The 26,163-nt window shown below is 41.9% G+C and overlaps 2 protein-coding genes across 3 annotated transcripts in view; one reads left to right on the plus strand and one right to left on the minus strand.

The window, feature by feature from the left end:
• The window catches only part of ABHD12 (abhydrolase domain containing 12, lysophospholipase), an 87,837-nt gene extending 64,974 nt beyond the window's left edge, over window positions 1-22,863 (minus strand). Inside the window, exon 1 of one of the 2 annotated variants that reach the window (XM_003983854.6) lies at window positions 22,496-22,863. In XM_003983854.6, the coding sequence (XP_003983903.2) occupies window positions 22,496-22,686 (191 nt within the window). In that variant the 5' untranslated portion in view covers window positions 22,687-22,863. Of the gene's footprint in view, window positions 1-21,630; window positions 21,660-22,495 lie in introns of those variants that run through there. The other variant, XM_023251526.2, reaches the window with a different exon arrangement.
• Window positions 22,864-22,993: 130 nt separating this feature from the next.
• GINS1 (GINS complex subunit 1) overlaps window positions 22,994-26,163 on the plus strand; it is a 28,327-nt gene continuing 25,157 nt past the window's right edge. The window contains exon 1 of the transcript XR_002741074.2: window positions 22,994-23,337. The gene's annotated coding sequence lies outside the window, so the exon portion shown is untranslated. The remainder of the gene's footprint in view (window positions 23,338-26,163) is intronic.

Consider the following 26,163-nt stretch of genomic DNA (forward strand, 5'->3'; position numbering starts at 1 on the left):
CACTCAGGGACATAAGACATGTGAGCCAATGGCTCTAGGTATGTGTGGAAGGGCCTCAGGCTGGGACCCCAATCAGAAGGACAATTTGAAAAACCCCTCTATGACTGCCACTTCACTAATCAGAGTGGGGCTACTACTGTCCTATCCCACCAAAAGGCTAAAGGTTCATTCTCTGCAAAAAGTACACAGGTTTCTGGACTGCAGAGGGCCAGGTATTCTAAAAAGGGAAGAAATACATGAAAGTTTAGAAAAGCACATTGAGAGTCCCCAGCCTTCTTGCTCAGCTCCCAGAGAGAAGCTGACGATGGGCCATTGTGTGCTCAGGAGCAAAAAATGTAGGGCAGCCTCACACCTCTAACTGTCCTTCTGCCAAATCTACACCACAGCTCGCTGTTTGCAACCATGGAAGCCCTATGTTCCCAAGACTCACTCATGGCCTTGTATCCTGCCATGGCCTTGTATCCTTCCCTAAAGGTCAACTGAGGCAGACTAATCTGGGGAGAACTATATTAAATCTATCTGGGAAAGAAACATCTGTTCAATATTGTAGCTTCTCATCTAAAAACAAAATACATATTGCTAACTTAAACAAGTATTATGTTAAGCTTTCATTAAAGTTGAGTAATTTTGATAAACATTTTGCATACTTCTTATGCTTATCCTTAGATACTGTATATTTTTTGTTGCTACTATAATATAGTTACATTTTCCCATACTTACTAACATATAAAAAAGCTATTAATTGGTGTATGTGTATGTATGTATGTGTGTGTATGTATGTATGTATGTATGTATGTATGTATGTATGTATTTTGCATTTGAAAATCTTGCTGAGGCCATTACTTCTGAGAAGTTTGTAGTTGATTTTTATTGGAGTTTTCCAGATGGGTAGTTATTATCTGCAAGCAGGCAATGATAATTTTAGCTCTTCCTTACAAGTTTATCATTTAACTTTTTATCTTCCCACAATATCTACAACGGTCACAATAATATTTTAGAGTAGAGGTGACAGCAGATGAAAAGTCTTTTTCTTCAATTGAATTTCCACTCATTTACCAAATACTTATCAAACATCTGTATGCCAGGCAGTAAATAAAACACTGATTAACATTTTACTTTTCATTATAATGCTGGTTGATGAGATTGCTGTCTTTGATCAAGATTCAATTTTAGGTACAGTAGATGGCGAACTTGTCAATAAAACAACTGGAATATGAAGGTATAAAAAGCAGCTTTAGAAGAAACAACACAAGCATTTCCTTCCACTTGAGAACCTCTATGCTCTGGTGGGCAAGCCTCCTGCTGCTGAACCTCACAGGCCAGGTAACAAGAGCAGACCGAATGCCCTAGGACCATGCCACCCAGTCAAGGCCATCCTGAGACTCCACAGAAAATGCTCCAAAAATCATTCTCCTTCCTTTTTTATTTGAAACAACAAAAACTTACAATGAGGCACTATTCTGGAAATTTATCTTCAGATAAATTTATCTACATCTTCAGATGTAAAGGGCTGCAGAGCTATTATGAGGTATTTCCTGTTATCAAAACAAGTAGCATTAAGATGATATGTAGAGATGCAAATTAAACAATGAAATTCCACCTTCGCCTATGTTATTTGCAAAGAATAAGAATGTGGACTATATCAAAGTGGTAAGTGAGCAAACACTTCCCTGATGACAGTGGGACCTGCTCTCTGACTGAACAATCCCACTCCAAAGGGCTGACTGCATGGACTCAATCCTCCCAGTATGTCAGGAAGACTACACAGATGTCCTCTCGGCAACACGTTCTGTGAAAAGGAAAGGGAATATACTTGCAATATTCAATAGAAATTACTTTTTCATAGCTTTATGCCCTTCCTGATAACAGATAAATGTAGAAAATTTGCAAATTGCCAAAAAGGTATTGAAAAGAGAATAAAAATCACTTCATATCACATAATCCTCAACAAGCCACTATCAATGTACTAATGTAATGTCTGTACAAGCTAAATTCCATATTTACTATATATTATAAAGTTAGGGTCTTTGATGTAGATAGCTGGCAGAGCACCAAAAATTTGCACTAACCCTCCCGTAGGGTAGAGTTGATGGTGGGAGGTGGCTACCCAGTTGGGACTATATTCCCAGCCCACCTGGAGAGGAGGTGAGGCTACATGAGCAGAACTCACCAATGTAAGGTGAGTCAAGCAATGGGCATCTGGCTGTCCTACTGATTTGGTAAAGTAGCTAATGTCATCCTAACTAATACAAGATTATATTCTGCGTGCTCATTTTTACTTTCAGCTCACCAATAATCCTTTTGGAGGTCATATGTTTAAGTCATTAAAAAAATAAAACAATATAAAGTTTCACTGACAACTTGTGTCCATACATCCTGCCCCGACCATGTGCCTAGACAGTAATTTCTATTAGCTACTTATTCATCCTTTCAGTATTTCCTTATGCAAATGTCCTCATTCCGCCCTCCCCTCCGCTTTTTTCATACAAAAGGTGGCATACTACACATTGCAAACTATTTTTTTCCTTGATTTTTCTCTCTCAACAACATATCCAGGCAATTTCTCCGTATCAACTTATAGCTTTTGTGCAACTCCACAGTGTTGCAAAAGGTTGATACAGCACAGGTTATTAACCCAGTCTCCTACTGCTAAACATTCAGGTGGTTTCCAGCAACCAATGACACTATGAACCATTCTGTGCACATATAATTTCTTATGTGCAAGTGCACAAAGGATGGTCCTAGGATGGAAATGTTTAGAGCAAACAGTAAATGCATCTGTAAGAGACTACTCTCACAAATCCCTTGCCTTCCTCAAAGCCTCACTAACAAAGTGGTTGATGAAGATGTATGTTTGCCAGTTTGATAGGTGAGAAATGACATTTTGGTGTGGGATTTTTTTTAATGTTTATTTATTTTTGAGAGACAGAAAGAGTGCAAGGGGGGGGAAGGCAGAGAGAGAGGGAAACACAGAATCTGAAGCAGGCTCCAGGCTCTGAGCTGTCAGCATGGAGCCCGATGCAGGGCTTGAACTCAGGAGCTCTGAGATCATGACCTGAGCCAAAGGTGGATGCTTAACTGACTGAGCCACCCAGGCGCCCCTGCATCTTGGTGTAGTTTTGATTTTCCTAATTATGAATGAGTGTGGTTGAGCACCTTTTCACATACTGAAGGGTGTGGGCATTTTTTTTCTCTATGAATTATAATATGCCCTTTGCACTTTTTCCCATAGGTTTTGATGTTTTTCAATTCCTTGAAACTCTTTATCTATTAGGGAAATTAGCTCATCTGTATTAGTTACAAATAAATTCCTTGTCTTTTGTCATTAGGTATATCATGCAGAGATTACTTAAAATATATTTTTAAAAATATAAATAAGTAAAACCTTTCAATGGAATTTCAACTTTGGGTTCTAGTTAGAGAGACCTCCTCAAGACTGTAAGAATTTCACTCATTTTTTCTTCTAGTACTTCTTGGTTTCATTTTTACATTTAATCCTTTTGAACCTTGGTTCTGATATATGGTCTAAGATGTGGATCCAGATTTATTTTATCCCAAATGGCTACCACTTGTCTCCCAAACCTTTATTAAAAATCTAAACCAATCTTGACTCCATTCATGTATGATCCCACCTTTACCCTAAATTCCCAAGTGTATTTGAGACTATTTCTGGAATTTCTGTCCTGTTTCATTGGCTTGCTACTCAAAGTTACTGCCACACTGCTAAAACAGAGCACTGCAGCATGGACCAGTCTCTACACACCAAGCTCCCTTCTCCAGAGGGCTGCTGGCACTCTTACATTGAACTTCAGAATCAGCTTGTGTAGAACCCAAGAGAAACAGGCTGGCATTTTTATTTGAAATCTTGTTAAATGAATAATCTAACTTAGGGAGATTAGGCTTTCCTATTCAAGAACACATATGTCCTTACATTTGTTCAAGCCTACTTTTGTGAGCTTTGGGAATTTTTAAAAGTCTTCCTCTTAAAGATTTTGCATATTTTTTTCTAAGCATCCTTACAGGATTATTTTTTGGTTGATGATTTTTTTTTTTTTTTTTTTTGTCTTCTCTTCCATTGTATTTCACAACCAATTGCTGTTTTGTATGTATGAAAGCTACGGTTCACAGTATACTGCTTTTCTATCTCCATAATAGTGGACGGGGCACCTGTACACTGGGACGACATGCAGTTGTTAAGAACAAAGAATGGGTATCTAGACAGTGACATGGTAGGGATGGGAGGGCTTATCATCTTATGAGGAACTGTTCATGTCAGGGAAGAAGAGGTAGGGCACAGAGAACTTACTGCAGATATTTGGTATTTTAAAAAATTGTACATATATTTCTTTTATATAATAACAATTATATTAGCAAGAGCAGACTATGCTGTGTTGCAATAACAAACCACCACCAAACCCAGCAGCATACCGATACAGTTTATTTCTTGCTTTGGCTATGTGTCCAGCACAGGTTAGCAGGGGCTTCCACCGATCCTTGTCACTCAGGAACTTTTCAGGAGGCTCCATCACTCTGTAATGTCACCATCTCCACAAATGGCTTTAGGAAAGAGGGCATGGAGAACCCCAAACCTGCTGTAAAATGCTTCTACCTTGAAGAGTCACACATCACTCCCTTCAGACCATAGGTCACTTCAAATGGGCAAGATCCCAAACTGGAAACTCAGGGAGCAGTAGATATGTGCCCACAGGGTGAAACAGCTACGTGTGCATGCACAGCACTTACAAAATAAAGTAAACCACTTTACAACTTCACAAAGGAAAATTTTGTCTTTAAAATTTGCTTATTAATTTGCCTTTTAAAAAGTAAACTTTTTAACACAGGACTATTTTTAGATTTAAGTGAACCTGCCCTCCCCCGACACTTTTAATTTTCCTATCCAAGAAGCCTGAGCTTCCAGATTCTTTATTTTATTAAAACAGTATACATTGATAACACAGAAATTGCTACTTAAATTGGCTACAGGTGCCCTGGACAGATTCACCCTTTAATGTTCGTGGTCCCTCATGTTGATGACTTAAAGATCCCCATGATTCAAAATCATTCATCAGAGAGCCAGAAGGCGCTGACACAGTTAGCTTCATGCAATGCTTTCCTTGGAGCTTTGGTTTCCCCACAGCATCTGCAGCAGGTACCCAGATGCTACCAGCCACACCAAAACTGACTAGGTGGGAGGTGCTAAGCTACCGAGAAGGACCCAAAGGAGGCCATCAACCCAAGTGAAGCCCACCCCTTAGCACTGCACCTTGGTCACTAAAGTGGTCAGAGAAGGAAAGCAACATCCTGGTTAAAGCACCATTTCCCTTCCATGACACCTGCCCAGTATTTTCAACCCATGATAGTTCCCTTTTCTAATATTCAGTATGTATATGAAAGACGGCCCCAACACAGTCAGGAGCACAGTGGTTAGAGCACAGGCCCTGAACCCAGCTCCACCTGCCATGGCTGTGTGACCATGGGCAAGCTACAGACTATGTGTGCTTCAGTTTCCTCAGCTGGGTTAACAGCGCCTACCTCATAAAGAAGTTGTGAACATTTCCTAAGTTAATACTTGTAAAGTACTCAAGAGAATGGTATATGGTACAAAGTACTGAATGTTATTTTTACTAATTCTTCCTGTGCCTACTTTTATTGACTCTTCCCCTTTCCTTGTCTTCACTTCTTTGTGATTTTTCTGCCTCTACACTCTCCTTCACCTTCCTTCCACCCATCACCGTAAACACCAACTCACCAGACACTGTTTTTGAAAGACAGGGGAGTCTGGGACACAAGAGATGTGGGCTCAATTAGGAAGACTGCTGCTTTAAAAGTTTCACAAACACAGCCTTCCAACTGTTGAGGGGCTGGGGACCAAGACCAGGCGGTAGCCTCGGCTCCTACAACAAAGGCTCCCTGGGTCAACACTGGCATTTAAGCAGGTAGACTGGTACTTGCCCACTGCACCTAAATGGCAGCCACGCATGAGATCTCACTATGACCAGCCTTCATAAGTACAGTTACGACCTGGAGTCAACAGCAGACTCAATTCATCTCCAGAAATGGTTCCTCCCAGCCAACCCTTCTCTCTCCCCATTTCCCACCCGCCCCCCACCAAAAAATACTGGTTCCTAGATTTTTGTAGGTCATGAGCTAGTGAAATTTTCTGCAAAATGAAGACTTGACATAGTGTTGTCAAGTTAACTTTACCAAGTAAGGATTTCAAAAACTAGCTAATCTGATGAGAACATTTTAACACCAAAAAAGATAGAAAGGACACTATCTCAGAATTCAAACACTATATAAATTTACCTTTATGAGATATTCTCTACACTGTACTTATTGTTTCATTTCCCTTCTACATAGCAAAAATTTAGTCCAAAAATGCCTTGGACCCCAAGTCAGTATTTGGGACTCCTGCTCCTCAGATGGCACCATGGGCTGGCTTCTCCCATCTTTCCTGCCTTCCTCTTAGCAGCTATGGTCCTGTTTCTTGTCTATTTTCGTACCTAAGAAGGACCTGGCTTCAGGACAAAACTGGTCCCAGAAATCCCTGGATCCCATTTCAGGGCCCTTATTGCTGTATCCTCTTTTTCAATTATGGAAGTAGTAGCGGTTATAAAACCTTCTGGCCTCATCTCCCAAATGAGGCCAGTATAATGACATCTTCTTAGCATCTTATATGGGATTTTGCTCTTCCTGGCCCAGGTCAGGACAGCATATGTCCTGGATTTATTTATTTATTTTTTCTTTCTTTCTTTCTTTCTTTCTTTCTTTCTTTCTTTCTTTCTTTCTTTCTCTTTCTTTCTTTTCTTTCTTTCCTTCCTTCCTTCCTTCCTTTTTCTTTCTTTCTTTTTTAAGATTTTGTTTTTAAGTAATCTCTATGCCTAACATGAAACTCAAATTCCTGAGCCTGAGATCAAGAGTCACATGCTCCAGGGGTGCCTGGGTAGCTCTGTCGGTTAAGCGTCAGACCTTGGCTCATGTCATGGTCTCTCAGTTGGTGGGTTCAAGCCCTGCATCGGGCTGTGTCCTGACAGCTCAGAGGCTGGAGCCTGCTTCGAATTCTGTGTCTGCCTCTCTCTCTGCCCCTCCTGCTCTCTCTCTCAAAAATAAATAAACATTAAAAAAAAAAAAAAAAAAAAAGGAGTCATACCTCTACCAACTGAGCCAGTCAGGTGCCCCAGGTCCTGGATTTTTGATGGCATAAGAGCTAATGCACAAATGGTATGAAAGTATATATTGACAAAAATCAGTACACTGCTTTTCTTCCTTTCTTTTTTGATATTTTAATACACTGCTTTTCTACCTTATCAACAGTGCAAGCATAGAAAGTTATATATATATATTTTTTCCCTCATCTCTAATAAAAATAAAGCCATCTCAATGAATGGATAAAGAAAATGGGTACGTACATACAATGGAGTATTACTGAGCCTTAAAAAGGAAATCGTGACATATGTCACAGCATGGATGAACCTTGAAGACATTATGCTAAGTGAAATAAGCCAGACACAAAAGGACAAATATTCTAGGATTTCATTTCTATGAGGAACGTAGAGTAGTCAAATTCAGAGAAAGTTTGACAGCTGTCATCAGGGACTGGGGAGTTAGTGTTTAATAATGGGTACAGAGTTTAGGTTCGTGAAGATGTAAAGGTTCTAGTGATGACTACACAACTTGTGAATTTGTTTAATGCCACAGAATTGCACGCTCACAAAAGGTTAAAATGGTGAATTGTGTTACATATATTTTCCACAATAAAAAATATTTCCAAAAGCCTGTCTCATTTGGGAAATTAGCATAGCTCCCTTTTCATTTAGCTGTTCACTCAGGAAGCATTGTTTTCTAGCTCTAGAACTGTTTATAAGAACTAAGCACTCTTTACTAACTAGAACAAGAAACTACCTGCTTTCCAAACCTATTTTCATAGTAAAAAAGTTATCCAAGAAAGTTCTGAAACCTGTGGCATTGCAAAGCAAAAATACAAGGACTGAACATGTATTAGCAATATAGGTAGTTTAACATCTCAAACAAAGCATGAACACTGGGAAAACAAATTAAAGTGTAAAGTAGGTGTCTCCTGTGAACTTCTTTTAAATTAACAGAAAAAGTAGACAGGGTGAGTAGACAGAGAAAGAAAAGCATTATGCCACTTTATTCTTGTATAACACTGATAGGATCTTGTTGCAATGTCAGTACAGCTTAGTGAAGTAGGCAAGACAGATAATATTCCCAGTATAGAGATCTGGAAACTAAGCTCATAGCTAGTAAATAGCTTGCTCAAAGTAAGGCCTCAGCTGGGGATGGAGCTCAGGTCCTTGGCCTCTAAGTGTGACCCAGTCTTCCTATTCAACCAAATCCTCACTGAGAAGATACCCAGAAAAATTTTAGAATGAAAATTTGACCCTCAGCTTCCCTGGGTTTTCTCCTTGGGGTTTCAGATCACCTGACTATGCTCTGAATCCCAAAGACACCATGGTGGCAGCAAAACCCACAGAAGTTCTGGGTGGTGGCAAGAACACAGGTAAGAATGAAAGCTGAGGGAAAAAATTTTTTTTTCAAAATGCTCACGTAAAAGCTCTATAACATGTTTTGTTTTTGGAACAGCTCTGAGATACAATTGACATGAACTGCACATATTTAAAGGATATAATTATATCAGTTTTAACACATGTAAACACTTTTGAAACCACCACCACAATCAAGATAGTGAACATACCCATCACCTCAAGTTCATCTTGCCCCTTTTAATTTTTCCCTCCTGCTCGTCTCTGGTCCCCACTTCACACCCCAATCACAGATCTGCTGTCTGCAACTACAGAATAGTTTCATATATATAGAATTTCTATTGTCTGGCTTCTTTCACTTGGCATAATTATTTTGAGATTAATTTGTTCATTCACTGTTGCCTGTATCTCCCTTTTAAAAAAACTTATTTTTTAGAGCAGTTTTAGGTTGACAGCAAAACTGAGAAGGTACAGAGATTTACCATATACCTCTGCCCGCCACACATACACAGCTTACCCTACATCAACACCCAGCACAGAGAGAGGTACATTTGTTACAACTGATGAAGCAATATTAACACATCATCCAGAATCCATTCACTTTAGGGTTCACTCTTGGTGTTGTACATTCTAAGAATCTGGACAAATGTATAATGATGTGTATCTACCATTGTAGTGTAATGCAGTCATTTCACAGCCCTAAATACCCTCTGTGCTCCAAGTTCACTTTTTTTTTTTTTTTAGTTAAAAAAAATTTTTTTTTAGAGAAAGAGAGAGAGTGCAAGCAGGGGAGAGGGGCAGAGAGAGACAGAGAGACAGAAAATCTTAAGCAGGCTCCAGGCTCAGCACAGAGCCCGATGTGGGGCTTGATCCCATGACTCTGGGATCATCATGACCTAAGCCAAAAAATTAAGAGTCAGACACTCAGCCAATTAAGCCACCCAAGCACCCCATTTCCTTTGATTCCTAATATTCCACTGTAGGACTACACAACTCATTTTCACACATACCTGCTGATAGACATTTGGATTGTTTCCAGTTTTTGCCTATTACAGATTAAACCTACTATTAAGATTAATATTTTTGTTTTCTATTTCTTTGCTTTCTGCTTTGATTTTTATTATATGCATTTTTTTCTTTTTTACTTTGGGTTTAATTTGTACATTTTGTTTTTCAGTTTCTGAATATGGAAACTGAAGTCATTGAAGACATTTCTTCCTTCCTATAGGCCTTTAGTGTCATAAATTCTCCCAAGATGCTTTAGAAGCATACACATGTCTTTATTTTCATTCAGTTTGGACCACTTTTTAATTTCGTCTTTGACTTCTGGTTTATTCAAAAGTGTGTTATTCAGGGACACCTGGGTGGCTCAGTTGGTTAAGCATCTGACTTCGGCTCAGATCATGATCTAGTGGTCTGTGAGCTCCAGCCCCACGTTGGGCTCTGCTGACAGCTTGGAGCCTGGAACCTGCTTTGGATTCTGTGTCTCCCTCTCTCTGCCCCTCCCCTGCTCATATTCTGTCTCTCTCTCAAAAATAAACATTAAAAAAAAAAAAAGTGTGTTCTTCAGCTCTCAAATGTTTCCAGACATCTTTTTTTTTTTTAACTGATTTCTAATGTTAATTTCTTATGGTAAAAAAACAGATTTTGCATGATTTAAATTCTTTTAAAGCTATTGGGACTTGTTTTATAGCCTAGAATATGATCTATGGATCTTCTCTTAAGGAGAACACACATCTGCCATTGTTAGACAATCAGGTTGACAGTGTTGTTCAAATTTACTTCACTCTTGCTGACTTTCTGCCTTCTACTTCTATCTCTGACTATAATAATGAATGTGTCTATTTTCCTGAGTTCTCTTTCCGCTTTACACATTTTGAAGCTCTGTCAATTACATATACAAACATTCAAAGTTGTCATGCCCTTTTTTTAAAAAAAGTTTATTTATTTTGGGGTGGGGAGGAAGGGGCAGAGAGAGAATCCCAAGCAGGCTCCACGCCATCAACACAGAGCCCCATTCAGGGCTCAAACTCACGAACCATGAGATCCTGACCTAAGCTGAAATCAAGTTAGACATTTAACCGACTAAGCATCCAGGCACCCCTAAAGTTGTCTTCTTGATTAATTGATCCTTTTGTCATTAAGAAATGATCTGCTTTATCTCTGAAAATATTTTTTGCTCTGAAATATACTGATATTAATATAGCCACCCCAGCTACCTTTTCTCTTATGTTTTTCTTAATAACATTTTTTCTCTAGCTTACTTTATATAAGAATAGAGTATACAACATACAAAGAGTATATAATATACATAATATTGTTAATTGTCTATAGGTCAGGCTTCTGGTAAACAGTAGTCTATTAGTAGTTAAGTTTTGGGGAAGTCAAAAGTTATACACAGATTTTTGACTGCATGGGGGTGCATACCCCTAACTCCCACATTGTTAAAGGGTCAACTGTATATAAAATATACGTGTAATATAGAACATATATAACATATGTATTATCTCTTTATATCTCTCAGAATGAACAAAAAAGTAAAGCCAAAATTCATTCCCCAAGACTAATAGTTGGATTAAATTCTCCTCAGTTCACAAGTGGAAACCTGAAGAATAATCTTCAAAATCTTATTTGAACGCAGTCAGTATTGGGGGTAATTTCACTCAACAGGTTTCAAAACTTTAAGGCCTTAATAAAATACACAAGTGCAATCCATAAATGTCTCTTTGTTCCCAGAGAAGAAAACAAAAAATCATGAGGATGTTGGCAGAGTTGTCCTGCTGTGAAAAGGCCTTATTCTCCTGCCAGAGACAAAAATGTTTTACACTATAGTACAGCTTGTTTTCAAGTGCTTTACACACAACTGCATTACCTACTGTTAAAAAAAAAAAATCAACTGAGTGAATTTTAAAGATCTTATTGGCTTTATACAATGATTCATGAGTCAGGCAGCATTTAATCCAGCAGATGGAAAGAAGTGTAGAGGAGCCGTGCAAAATGAAAGGCTTTTACAGGCAGAAGTGAGCAAGAAGAAGGTTACACTGGGCAAAAAAACAGGTTGGTTTCTGCCTGGTCACTTTCCTTTAGGGGATAGCAGGGATCTGTCAGGCAGATTACCTTGCTAGTGCTGATCAGGTGATTCCTGAGAGAGTGGCTTAAGATTCCGTTTCTGGGGGAGCTGAAGCTGTAATCAAGTTTGGTCTTGGTTTGGTGATAGAGGGCTTAGCATAAGTGACTCCATTTTGGACAACTTGTCTTGTGTTTAACACTGCCTTATTTTTTTTTCTTTATACTATTTTGCACCCCTTGAAATTTTACTGTACAGTTAAGCACTACCTTTTTTGGTTATCTTTCTCCTTCACAAGAATGTAAGCTCCATAAAGGCTGGGACCTGCCTGGTTCTTGTGGAACATTTTAACCACATCCTCTAGCACACAGGTCTCAACAAATATTTGTGAGATGAACAAAAGAACAAACATTCAAGCAATATTCTCAATATATGCCACATTGTTAACAGTAAGTATCCAAGGAAATTCTATTTTCTCATTTTCTCTGTTTTAAATTTTTATTAAGAAAGCTTTACTGGGGCGCCTGGGTGGCACAGTCGGTTAAGCGTCCGACTTCAGCCAGGTCACGATCTCGCGGTCTGGGAGTTCGAGCCCCGCGTCAGGCTCTGGGCTGACGGCTCGGAGCCTGGAGCCTGTTTCCGATTCTGTGTCTCCCTCTCTCTCTGCCCCTCCCCCGTTCATGCTCTGTCTCTCTCTGTCCCAAAAATAAATAAAAACGTTGGAAAAAAAAATTTTAAAAAGAAAGCTTTACTATTTTGGGGACTCCTGGGTGTCCCCAACTGGACAGCTGGTTAAGCGTCCAACTCTTTATTTTGGTTCAGGTCATCATCTTATGGTTGGTGGGATCGAACCCTTCATTGGGCTCAGTGCTCACAGCATGGAGCCTGCTTGGGATTCTCTCTCTCCCTCTCTCTGCCCATCTCCCTGCTTACATGTGCTCTCTCTCTCTCACAAAATAAATAAATAAAATCTTTAAAAAAGAAAAGAAATATTTATTACTTTTGTAATGAGATAAAAGTTTAAATGGGAGGAACAAAGGGGGAGAGAGAGCGGGTTCCTTGGGGGCTGCCTTTCACCATGGTGATCACTATCCCCTGTGGTAACCTCACACCTGGAGATCCCTGCCTTGGTCCCTGCACAATCTCCCTCGTGCTCTCTCTTGAGGCCCTGGGGAAGTACTGGCAGGCTCCTAGCTGGCCGACACCGGTCTAACAGTCCCTTCCTGCTGGAACCCTAAGCCAAATATCAAATGTCCAGTCTTTTTATTTTCCATCCCATAGTTTCTACCATGATGTGCCTTGTCGAAGTGTGGTGTGTCCCCAAACTGTGAAAATTTCTTTTCTTATATCTACAGAAACCTTGGTAAGCCAGGAATGCATTGACAAGATGCATTACATCCTGTCAATGAAACGAGAGCCTAAAAGATGAGATTCTCTGAAGATAAATTGGCACAAAAAAACATCAGAACAAAGGACAAAAGTGAGATCAGACTAACCATCTCCAGCCATGCCTGCATTTTGTCTTTACCGCAGACATCATTAAAATATTTGAGTGTAAGAGCTGATGGCTGTCACAAGTAAAAACTGACAATGAACTCCCTGAGAAAAGGTACTGTTTCCTTCCATCTTTATGTTCTCAGTGCCTAGCATGCATCTGACCAATAATTGAAGCATGATAACTGTGTAACTGTGTGAATAAAGTAACCTACGGGCACCCACCAGTGACATGGCCATTTTCAGGTAGAAGCAACAGGAACAGGAATGGCACAAGTCAAGGATGAAAGATGAAAGGGTGGGAAGTCTCTGTTGTACATATGCTAGAAGAAGATAACAGTTAAAAGCCATATGCCTCTCAGGGACCTAAACCACTGCAACTACTACTGCATCAAAATGACCTGCTTCAACCCTGAACATTCTTCTCCTCCCACTGTGAATAGTTCAGTCAATATATCTAAAACTCGCAAGGAGATTCCACAAGTTTGATAAGAACTGAAAACAATTTGAACTTTCTTTTCTCATCCTAAAGCTCAGGGCAACTTCTTTCAAGATTCAAGAACAGACCCCAAAGTCTAGCATTCCTGAGATCTGCTTATATTCCTTCAGTGACACTCCTCTGCCTTCATCTTTGCAAAATGAAAAGTCTTACTCTTCTGAAACTTCTCACGTTGACACCCATCTACCCTGCTCTTTTTACTTTTTAGGACACTTCCATACCTGGTGATAGAATATAGATATTAATACTACTCAAGTCCACAAATACCATCTCAAGATAAATTCTATTTAGAAACAGTTATTTGTGTACTGGCAAAACCTGAGAGGTAAGGATTCTGCCTGAGTCCCACATAATTACTCTATCTTGACCTCACTTCATGTTGCTCCTTTTCCCATCTCCACCTCAAACCCAGCTGTAACCAGGATGTGTGCAGGACCTTTGTGGAGGCAGTGCCCTCCCACTCATGCCCCCTGGAGCCAGGTAGCACTTGACTGTACAGAAACACGTGTGGCTTTTCTGACATACAGCTCACAGCTAAAATGACTTCTCATGGGAGCCATTTCTGAAACACTGCATATCAGAAAGAAGAGTCCCTGCTAGGTAGCATGATTGTTCACATTAATGTTTCGCAAATACGCCAGAACAGTCTGATTAGATCGAGAATAAAGAATAGGACTGTCCTGGTGGAGAAGTGAAAAGAAAGACCTTCTTCAGTGCTTCTACCCCATCTCCCCTCAATGGACAACCTTGCTCTTATTTCACAGAGAAAGCAGAAGCATGCAGAAGACAACTTCCAACACTACCCTTGCAAATCTAACCACCTCCCTGTACCTTTGCGGCACCCTTGACCTGCCTTCCTGTCTGGGGACCCTCCACTTAGCTTGGGGTGCTGGATCCCAGAGACACCATACCACCAGCATCCACATGGCCAGTCTATACCTACTGGACCATCCCACTAAGCACAGCAACGAGCTTTAACAGCACTGGTGAGGAGTCTCCTCCCACCCCAGCTATCCCCCTCATCTTTGTTCCCTTTTATTGTACAACTCCTTTAAAAAGCTTTCTGCATTTCTTCCCTCCACCTCTCCCTTGAGCCACTGTCAGACTCTTACCCCACCATTCCAATTACTCATCCTTGTCAACCACTCATCTCCACATCACCAAATCCAACAGCAGATCACGCTTTCTCTGCAATAGGCTTCCTCACACAGCTCCCTTGACCCCTTCCTCCTAGCCCTCCTCCCAATCCATTCCCTTGCTCCTTCCAGGTCTCCTCTCCTCCCCAACCCCTAATCACCCAGGACCTGGAACCCAACCCTCAGACCTCTGTCATGACTCTAAATACCTTCTGCAGGCTAATGGTCAGAAGTCAGCCTAACTGCCCCAAACTCCAGCTCCTCCAACCTACTGCATCTGCAAGAAGAGACACCGCAATATGCCCCAAACCAAACTCATCACCCCCCAAAGCATTTGCTCTTCCCGTAGCTGCCCCATCTCAGCACATGGCAGCTCCTTGCCTCTGGCTGCTCAAGAAAAAACTGGTGAAGCACTTCTGAACATCCTCACTCTCTCATGCTAATCCACCCACAAATCTTTTGACATCTCCTTCAAAACAGACCCAGAATGCAGCACTACTCCCCTCCACAGCTACTGCCAGCCCAAGTCCCCATCATCTGTTGCCTGGATGACTCCTAACTGGTCCTCCTGCTCCCTCTGGCCCTCCAGTCTGTCCTTGTCACAGCAGTCAGTATGACATGGTAATGACATACATCACACCAAGGCATTTCTCCACTCTAAAGAAACCAGTGGCTTCCATTCAATCGTCCCCTATTGGAAAGGCCTCCTGCCACCTAAACCATGCATGCACCACAGGCGCTCCTTACCAGCCTACTTTTCTCCTCAGCTCCCCAAGCACCTGATGCAGCATGCCCTTACTCGTTTGTTATCTACCTCCCCCATGGGAATATAAAGTCCACAAGATGTGACCCATATCCACTGCTGCAGCCTCAGGACTTAGAAGAGTTATTGTACCTAAAAGGTACTCGAACTCTGCAAAATGAACTGGTGAAAAAAGTGTTTAATAGCCAAAGAGTACTGATATAAATGTTCTAATACCCACAGATATGATTACTGATCATGATGATAAGTATAGGCATGATGGGGGTGCCTGGGTGGCTCAGTCGGTTGAATGTCTGACTTCGGCTCAGGTCATGATCTCGGTTCGTGGGTTCAAGCCCCGCATCGGGCTCTGTGCTGACAGCTCAGAGCCTGGAGCCTGCTTTGGATTCTGTGTCTCTCTCTCTCTCTGCCCCTAACCCACTCACATTCTGTCTCTGTCTCTCTCAAAAATGAATAAACATTAAAAATAAATAAATAAAAAAAAAAAGTATACGCACGATGACTGGTTGAGAAGACATATTGTAATCATTTGCGGGCAGAGAAGAGAAAGGATCAATTCCTTTCCTCTAAGTTAACAGAGCTTTCTCAGTACGCCCAACTACTAGTATTAATAATAACCATTGGACAACCAAAGTAGAAGGTGCCACTGATTGAGCACTCATCTCGCACCCAGCTCTTTCATACACCCAAACTTCACCCCAATCCTATAGGGAAGAAATTTCTATCCCCACATCACAGAGGAAGAAACAAACTCAGAAAGTTGAGCAACTCTCCCCAAGTCACAGAACCTGAAGACACTCACTCGGGTCTGTTATCCATGCAAGCTTTCCTCTAAAACATCAAATGATGCTATAATGAGGACCAAACCCAAATAATGGGTCTTTCGGCTAAATGGACATCTCAGTCAAAGCTTCCTGCTACCATTTTTACCTGTGTTGGCATCCACTGCCCTAATTGATCCTCCCCATCCTAGCCTTCAGTTTAGGACAAAACAAATGATTTACCCACTACCAGTGCTGAAAGAGCCCTCTGGCAAAGCACAAACCCACCAACATCCAAGTTCTGTGGCATCATCTCTGGGAGAAGAGCGCTGACTTAATCTGTCAGTTTTCAAGATCATATTACAGTAAAAATTTTTCCTGTAGTCTTCATTTTGGAAAGAAAAGTGCCCATGTGGGAGGAGGAGGAGGATCACGAGTCTGGAAAGGCAGCCTGTCTCCACTGCCGTCAGCATAACCCTGACAAGATGACCCATCTTTTATGCCTCTTTCCAAGGCCACCTCCATGATAATGTCTTTAAGACCTTTTAATCTACTCAAAAATATCTTCCATATATGAACAGTGTCTGCGTAGTTACTATACAAGATACTCTCCCTTGAGAAGGGAGAGTAAGCATTGGCTAAAAAGGAACTGGAAAGCAAGGAGAGATATAGGGCATGAAATCTCACCAAAGGAGACATGAGAGAAGCACCAGGTCCCAGGGTCCTGGGTCCAGGACTGGAGTGTGGCCTTGATAAGGTAAACCACAACTGGGAAGAGATGGACCCAGCTGGGGGCTCCAGGTGAGGTGCCATAAACAAAGCCTGCCTCCTTGCTTATCATTGTCCAGGCATAGACTGTATTCTGGGGGAGTGGAAGGAGGAGGATGGAAAAAAGCAGACTTTAACTACAAAAACTACCCCAGAATACATTCTCACCTTCTTGGTATATAAAGAAAGGACAAAGTGAAGCTTCTAGGGTGAGTTCAGGAAGACTGATGTTAAAGGAGACCAGCCTTAACCTCAGCCACGGCCTTCCTGGATTATAGTGAAGCCATTAGCAGCCAGATGAAGTTCCTTCCTTTGGGTCAAGGAGGAACCATGGGTGATGCCTCAGTTCCCCTGTATTTACATGTAAGGATCACAGGCTATGAAACCTCCTGTGCAGCCCACTGATCTCAGTCACTGGCAGATCCACCTATGAGCTGGGAGTAGAAGAATAAAGACAAGTTCACTAAAACACACAGACCCATACATCTCATTACCACCTTCCCAGGGTACAAATTAGAGTACTTACGCCTTCAAGGCATAGTCCGAAGAAGACCTAGGTTACTGAAAAGAACAGGGAAGACCCAAAAATTCCTCATTTTCTAAAAATTACCAGATATTGTATAAAACTAATATCTAGTCCCTCCTCCCAGGGAGTGCATGTCAATGTATATGTTAGATAAGCATTTACCTTTAAATACAACCCGTCCAGGGCACCTAGGTGGCTCAGTCAGTTAAGTGTCTGACTCTTGATTTTGGCTCAGGTCATGATCTCACCATTTGTGAGATCAAGCCCCACATCAGGCTCTGTGCTGACAGTGTGTGGAGCCTGCTTGGGATTCTCTCTCTTCCTCTCTCTCTGTCCCTCCCTTGTTCACCTGCATGCTCTCTCTCAAAATTATTTTACTCCAAAGTTGTTTTTACCTGAATTAGTTGCCAATGTTTACAAAGTCTGAGTGTACACATACATACACACACATGGGTGTATACACACACACACCCAGCTACTCTTCTGGAGAGACTGGATGATCTGGCCAACCTAGGGCCACATTCCTGCCAGGGGCAGTGGCAACAGGAGAGGGTGCAGTAACCACTTTCAGACAGAAGATGTTTTCTCTACTTCTCCAGAACTCTCAGCAGCATCCTATTCTCCCAGAACTAACTAAAAAAAAATACATTTTCTTTAGGAAAAAAAAAAATTCTACTTCAATGCATGTCTGTGTATTAGATATACTATTACCTACTTTTAATCAAGGGGAAAAAAAGGAAAAAAGCACACAAATTAGGGAACAAGACAGGGGTAACAGCCCCAGAGACAGAGGAAAAAACTGGATAAAACAGATGATTTTCTATCAATGTATAATCACCAAAACTAAACCCAGAAAGAAATAGCAAATCTAAAAAAGCACCAGGTTTAGTTTTACAGGGGAATTCCACCAAAATTTAAAGAAACAAATCATTTCAAAAGTATTTAAACTGGCTGAAGCAGAGAAAGATTTTTTTTTTAATGCTTATTTATGAGAGAGTGAGAACGGGGGAGGGGCAGAAAGAGACAGACAGAGAAAGGGAGACACAGAATTCAAAGCAGGCTCCAGGCTCTGAGCTGTCAGCACAGAGCCCAACACAGGGTTTCAACTCACAGATCACAAAATCAAGACCTCAGCCAAAGTCGGACGCTTAACTGACTGAGCCACCCAGGTGCCCTAAGAAAGAGAAAGGTTTTAATAAAGCTATATAAAGCACTAAAACAACTTGATAAAGATTGCATTAAAAAATAAATTACAGGGACACCTGGGTGGTTCAGTTGGTTGGGTTTCCGACTCTTGATTTTGGCTCAGGTCATGATCCCAAGGTCATGGGATCAAGCCCCATGTGGGGCTCTGAGCTGAACATTGAGGCTGCTTAAGATACACTCTTTCCCTCTGTCTCTCTCTCTCTCTCTCCCTCTGTGCCTCTCCCTGGCTCATATGCTCTCTCTCTCTCCCTCTCTAAAATAAAATATTACAGACTAGTCTCTCAAATGATGAATGATGATTTAAAATTACTAAGTAAAACATTAAGAGGCCCTAGCTACACATTAACAGAATTTTCACTGATGATTCAATAATATAATGATTCAATAATACAAAATCTGTTACTCTAATTCATATTAACAGGTCAAGAGAGAATATCTACATAATTTCACAGATGCTAAAATGGCATTTGATAAAATTCAACAACCATTTTTGATTAAAAAACCAAACAGCAGCAACACACGCTTAGTAAATAACTAGTGTGGCAAAAACACAAAGCAGTCTCAGTAAAGTAAGGAACAAGACAAGGATACCCAGTATCAGTCCTAGTGTTTAATCTTGTTCTGGAAATACAATGCAATCAAAGAAAGAGATGTAAGGGACATAAAAAGTACAAACCAAGGGACAAAATTCTTATTTGTAACTGATATGATATTATACCTGGAAAATCCAAGAGAACTGCAAAATCTACTAGAAACAATATGATTACATAAGTTGCTGCTTACAAAATTAATAAGTACAATAATAAAAATATGTAATATGTAAGAAAGGATCAATAACAAAAATTTCAATATTCTCAATAACAAAAAAGATCAAGTAACTAGGAATAAACATAATAAATGTACAGGATTTTAATTTTTTAATGTTTATTTATTTTTGAGAGAGAGAGAGAGAGCAAGTAGGGGAGGGGCAGAAAGAGAGGGAGACACAGAATTTGAAGCAGGCTCCAGGCTCTGAGCTGTCAGGACAGAGCCTGACACGGGGCTAGAACTCGCAAACCATGAGATCATGACCTGAGCTGAAGTTGGATGCTTAACTGACTGAGCCACCCAGGTGCCCCAAAATGTACAGGATTTTAAAACAAACCAAATTTAAAAAGCTGTTTCTGAAGTAACTAGGGATATGCACATGTAGACTGGGTATCAGATTAAATTAGTAACAGGCAATAAATTGTTGATTTTGATAAATATAGCATTTTGGGTATGCATATTTCAAAAAGTCCTTATTTGTTCAAGCTATATTGTAAAGTATTTATGGATGAAATCATTTTTAAAAATATTCTAGTTCCCCATCCCACCCCCCCAAAAAATGGAGGGAAAAGAGACAATTCAAGATTGGCAAAACATGGCAAACTGTTTAAGAAGTCATGGACACATGGAGGTTCTTTGTATTGTCTTCCCTACTTCTGTATATTTGAAAATGTGCACAAAAAAACCCCAACAAAATGCAGATAATGAAAATAACTAGTGTGGCAAAATATGCAGATATTGTATACCCAAAAGTATACAATAGGCTTATGAAAACACACAAAAATTGCTACCTAACAATTAAGAAATGCTAATTAAAGCTACAAATCAGATGTCATTTTCATCAGCCAAATAGAAAAAGATCAAAATATCTGGTAACATTCATTATTAAGGGGAAGGGCAGACAACTGACACTGCTGGAGGAAGTACTCATCAATACACTGGAGGGCACTTTGGCCTCACCTTTCAAAGTTATAGACACACACTCCTTGGCCCAGCAATTCCACTTCTTAGGAATTTACAGATTCTAATTCAACAAGTATTTTCAGCCACCTACTATGGCCATGCACTGGAGACAGAAAGGTGGAGGAAACAATGCCCAATGCCCCTGCTCTCATAAGGCTTCTATTCTTATATGGGAGGAGACAACGAATAAAGCAACTCAAGTACACAGGCAATTACAAGGTCAAGACAGGGATAAGTGTGATGAAAAAAGTAAACAAAATAAGGGTGTTGGGAGTGGCATGAAGTCTGTTTTGGATGGGCTGGTCTGGGAGGGCCTCTCTGAGGACATGGCAGTTGAGTAGAGACTTTGGTGAAAGAGAAAACAAAGCAGAATGTCCAGGAGAGCATTCCAAGCAAATACAAAAATAAAAATAATCATATCCTTTGAATACAGTACATCTTTCAAGGAAGGTGCGAGGCCAGCATTATTTCCCCAAACATTATTGGGCATAACAATTTGATTTTTTCAAAGGAAGAATTCCCCTACTTATCTAGGCATTATGCTAAACCTGTTAACAAAAGTACATTAAAACTATTCAGGAGTTTTTAATGCAGATAAACCTTTCCACAAAAAATAAATTAGTTTCACAAAAGATATTGACCAGTTACTAGATAATTTTACACAAAAACAAAAATACTGCCAGTCCTGCCCTTCTGGCAAAAATTTGTCCTACTAACTTAGAGGAGACTATAGTTTAATTTCATGACCTTTTAAGCAATAAAGTTGAAATGCCGAGGTCTCCTTTTAGATTAAATATTCCTATTCATCCAAATATTTATATTTTTATTTATCCAAATATTCATATTTTCAATTTCAGGATTTTTAAGCAACAAAATTGATTATTTTTAGGGACTATTTGGATAAATATTTGACACTGAAGTGGCCAATGCCATTTAAGGGCATTCCAGCTGACCCCCCAAAAAATTACAACACCTTAAACATTACATACTAACTTGTTCGAAACCATGAAATACCCAGCTGTCAAAACTGCCATCAATGATACGTTCTATGAACAGCCAGATAATTAAGAAGCCAGCATATGGGGAGAGACTTGTCCCTGTGAAATACACTATCTTAATTTTGAAATCAGCTTTACCTGGATGCATTCATCTCCTACTCAGAGGGAGAATGCAAATAACCAAAAGACTTCAGGACTCTACGGAGATTCCCAAGGAGACAACTCGCGTAGACAAATTTCAAGCACCACGAGTCATCTGCACAACCCAAGACAGGTTTCCTTCCAACAGCTGAGGATGCGGTGTATCCTTCCCGGCCCTCAGACACAGCAGACCATTTAACCTTCCCCCAAAGGTCGTCCAGCAGCTGAGTAGAGAATGCCACTTCTGACAACTAGTTACCCGAGAAAATACCAAAGTCAGAAACCGGGGAACGGTAGCTTCTACATACACCAGTCCAGCAAGAGGGGCGCTCGGTTTTGAGTTCACTGCAGGAAATCCGTGGGGAAGGATCCCACCGCTCTCTGGGTCTGGAGCCTTCCCTTCAGCGTCCCACCTCGTACGTGCCGAGCGTCCAGGGGCCTCACCAGGGACGCTTCCGACCCCTCCGCTACTCTCCCACAAGGGGTCGTGGCTGCCCGCAGCCCCCAGTCCCTGGGAGAGACGCTGCTCCAGCCCGTAGCTGACGGTGTCCCACTAGCTCACCTGGGAAGGGTACGGACGCAGGACTGAGCTCCGCGGAGCGCGAGAAGAGGACACCAGGGGGGTAAAGAGGGTAGTAGGGGGCGCTCCCGCAGGCAGGTACCTGAGGAAAGGATGCCCGAGGGCCGCACTTGCGGGCGGCTAGGCGAGGGAAAGGGATAGAGGAGGATCGGAAGAGGACACCGGAGGGTGGGGGGGTAGGTGTGGAGCGCTCCCACAGACAAGAAACTTATGGAGGGGCGGGGGCATTAGGGGCTACGTGCCGGCCAGGTACCGGGACTCCGCCCCTGTGCTGCGCCTCACCTGCCCAGGGCCCGCTTCATGCCCGCGTCTGCGGCGCAGCGCGGCTCCGCCGGCGCCTTGCCCGCCAGGCGCAGGTTCTGCTTCAGGCGGCAGTCGGCGTCCAGCGCCGCGGCGGCCGAGCCAGAGGAGGACGAGCCCGAGGCGGCGCAGCGCTCATGCTCCAAGGCGACGGGCTCGGTCCGCTTCCTCATCCCGCGGCCGACACGGCCGGCCGCCGACGGCGTCCACTGGCCTCACTGCCCGCCTGCGTCTCAGTCGCCGCCGCTCACAGGAGCCGCTTCAGCAGGGAGCCCACAGCCCCTAGCATCCCAGCCCCAGGCCGCGGCGCCCGTCTGTACGGCCCGGCGCCTGGGACCAGGTCGGCGGCGCCAGCCAATCAACGCCGGGCTCCTGCCGACCCCGCCCCCCACTCCTCCCCGTCCCTAGTTCCTCGGGTAGTGGGCCCAGTGTTCCCGGCGCCGACCTGCAGCCATCTTGGAGAAGGGCAGGCGAAGCCGTGCGGGGCGTCATGGTCCCGGCGGGGCGTCATGGTCCCGGCAGGGCCAAGCGGTCGATTTTGCTGTGGTGGGGTCTGGGCTCGGTCCCGGAGAGTGGGAGGGCCGGTTTTGCCTCGTGCTCGGCGCCGTGTGCAAACGCACCGGGTCCTGCCCCAGATCGATGACCCGAACGTGAGACAACGCGGGACTGAAACGGAGCACCCAGTGATCCAGAGCCGCAGCGGAAAGCTGGCTCCTTCCCCTCCCGCCCCAGGCTTTGTGATTTTCCTCTAATGCTGGAAACCCAATCTGAATGAACCCATCAGAAATGTTCTTATAACGGTTTTTAAGAACCAAAAGCAAAAGGTAACAAATCACCATTCTCATGATTTATAACTGTTTTCCCATAAGACTTTTAAAAATATACTTTCAGGTACTTTTTTTTTTTAACACAAGTGTATAGATAATTTAACTGTTAAGTTTTGGGCTGAACATAGGAAAACTGAGCTACTTAAACAACTTACTTCTTAAAAACCTGTATTTGATTTTAGATTTTTGTGAAGCAGTTAGAAATAGTGGATGGAGAGGCACCTGGGTTGCTCAGTCGGTGGAGCATAAGACTCTCCATCTTGGGGTTGTTGGTTCAAGCCCCAAATTGGGTGTAGAGATTACTTAAAAATAACTTTAAAACAAAAAAAGTAGCTGATGGAAGAAATAAGTTTCAAAGATAAATTTACACTTCTGGAACCCAAGTTAAGAACTAATTCAACTCATCTTACAAAAAAAAGAGTAGTTTCACAAATTTGGTTTTACAGTTTTGGCATTCTTTAATATGGCATTATTTCTTACAAACGATCTACCACCTAGAGATTTGCTTACTTTCTTTTTCTTTTTTTTTTTAATGTTTATTTTTGAGACAGAGAAAGACAGAGCATGAGCAGGGAGAGGCAGAGAGAGAGAGGGAGACACAGAATCTGAAGCATGGTCCAGGCTCTGAGCTGTCAGCACAGAGCCCAATGCGGGCTCCAACCCATGAACCATGAGATCAGGAACTGAGCCCAGGTTGGTTGGCTAACCAACTGAGCCACCCAGGCGCCCTGAGATTTGCTTATTTATTACAAAGTGAACTTGTGTAATTTCAACATTTGTGTCAGTAGAAAACTATTGGCAACTGATCATTTAAGATCAATTAGAAATGCCTTTAGAAATTCAGTAGCTCTTGGGGTGGCTGGGTGGCTCAGCTGATTGAGCATCTGACTTCAGCTCAGGCCATGATCCCATGAGCTCACAGTTCCTGAGTTTGAACCCCACTTCAGGCCCACTAGTATCAGCACAGAGCTTGCTTTCAATCCTCTGTCATTCTCTCTCTTCCTGCCCCTCCCCCACATGTGCTCTCTTGCTTAGAAATAAAAAAAAAGACATTTAAAAAAAGGAATTGAGTAGCTTCTTATATTAGCTTTGTAATGGTACTTCTAAATTACAATAGAATTTCATTGACTGTATTGCAAAATATATCACAACCAGCATTCATATTTGTGTGGATATCTCCAAATACTCTCCTAGAACTTAAATGATGAATTCTTTGAAGTGTTAAACTAGCACATACCGGAGACTGGGAATCTAGAAACTGAAGTTAAAAAAAAAAATTGACCCCATCACTCACAAAATCCTTTTTAATAGAAAAACAAAAAAGCAAGGAAGGTAGGGCTGTTGAGAAGAGAGAAATGTGAGGGGTACTGAGTCTTGCTGGCATTTAGGACTTGCTCATATAGTCCTCAACTCTTGGTCCTCTAGGGGCCAAAGGCAGGCTTCCCCCAAATGGGCCACTTTGGCTTGAAGATTATTTTGAACTAAAGGCAATCAAGACCTATGGACTTAAATGTTTTGGCCCTCCCTTAACTAAATAGAAGAATCTAAATTGGGAGTCTTTCCCAGAATAATGGTTATTACCAGAGATAAACTTTATCTGAATGACCCATCTATATGGCAAAGCAGACATCTAAATTACCAAACATCTGCTCTTCTTATTGCCCTGTGACTTGTATTCGTTCAGTTCTAACTCCCAGACCCCTGGCTGCTTCTCTTTAGTTCAGGATAATAAATATACCTTATTTTGTGTGTCTTTCAAGTTTCTGTGTCAATGTGGATTTCCTGTATATAGGAAACTATTCTCCTGTTAATCTGTCTCATATCAATTTGATTCTTAGTAGAGCTAGAAGGACCTAGAAGGGGACAGGAAATTCTTGCTCCCCAATATACCACATTGGCTTTCTGAGTAGTATCTAAAAGTCTTTAAAGACTACACTGGTGACACCCACATTTGTATCTCTAGTCCACACCTCTTCCTTAAACCCCAGGCCCCTCTAATGGTCTACTTGTCCACTCTGATATACTATTAGCATCTAAAGTTATTATGTTCAAAGCTGAGTTCCCAACTCTTCCAGCCCCCAACTCTTTGTGTAACCTTCCTTACCTCAGGAATGGCAACCTTATACTTGCATTTCCTTAGGCCAAAACTCTGAGATCACCCTAGAATCCTCCCTTCTTATGCCATGGTGTCTATCACAAAGCCTTATCAGCTCTCCTTTCAAAATCCATCCAGGATCCAGGCCACCTGGGCAGCTCAGTTAGCTACTTTTTTTTTTTTTTTTTAAGTTTATTTGTTTATTTTGAGAGAGACAGAGACAGCACAAGTGGAGGAGGAGCAGAGAGAGAGAGGGAGATAGAAAATCCCAAGCAGGCTCTGCGTTGTCAATTTGGAGTCCGATGTGGGGCTTGAACTCATGAAACGGTGAGATCATGACCTGAGCTGAAACCAAGAGCCAGACTGAGCCACCCAGGCACCCCAAGTGGTCAGTCAGCCACCTTTGATGTCAGCTCAGGTCATGATAGCACAGTTTGTGAGATCAAGCCCCAAGTCAGGCTCTGCGCTGACAGCGTGTGGAGCCTGCTTGGGATTCTCTCCCTCTATCTCTGCCCCTCCCCTACTCACTCTTTCTTTCTCTCTCTCTCAAAATAAATAAATAAAAAAGTAAAGTCTATCCAGGATCCAACCACTTCTCACCATAAGTGGTCCTCTGCCTCCACCTTTACCCACTTGTCTACTTAAGTCAGCTGTCAGAAAGGTCTTTTTAAAGACCTAGGTCACTTGTTTGCTCAAAATACCTATATGGTTCCCCATCTCACTGAAAA

Source organism: Felis catus, chromosome A3 (genome assembly GCF_018350175.1).
Source record: "Felis catus isolate Fca126 chromosome A3, F.catus_Fca126_mat1.0, whole genome shotgun sequence".
NCBI lineage: Eukaryota > Metazoa > Chordata > Mammalia > Carnivora > Felidae > Felis > Felis catus.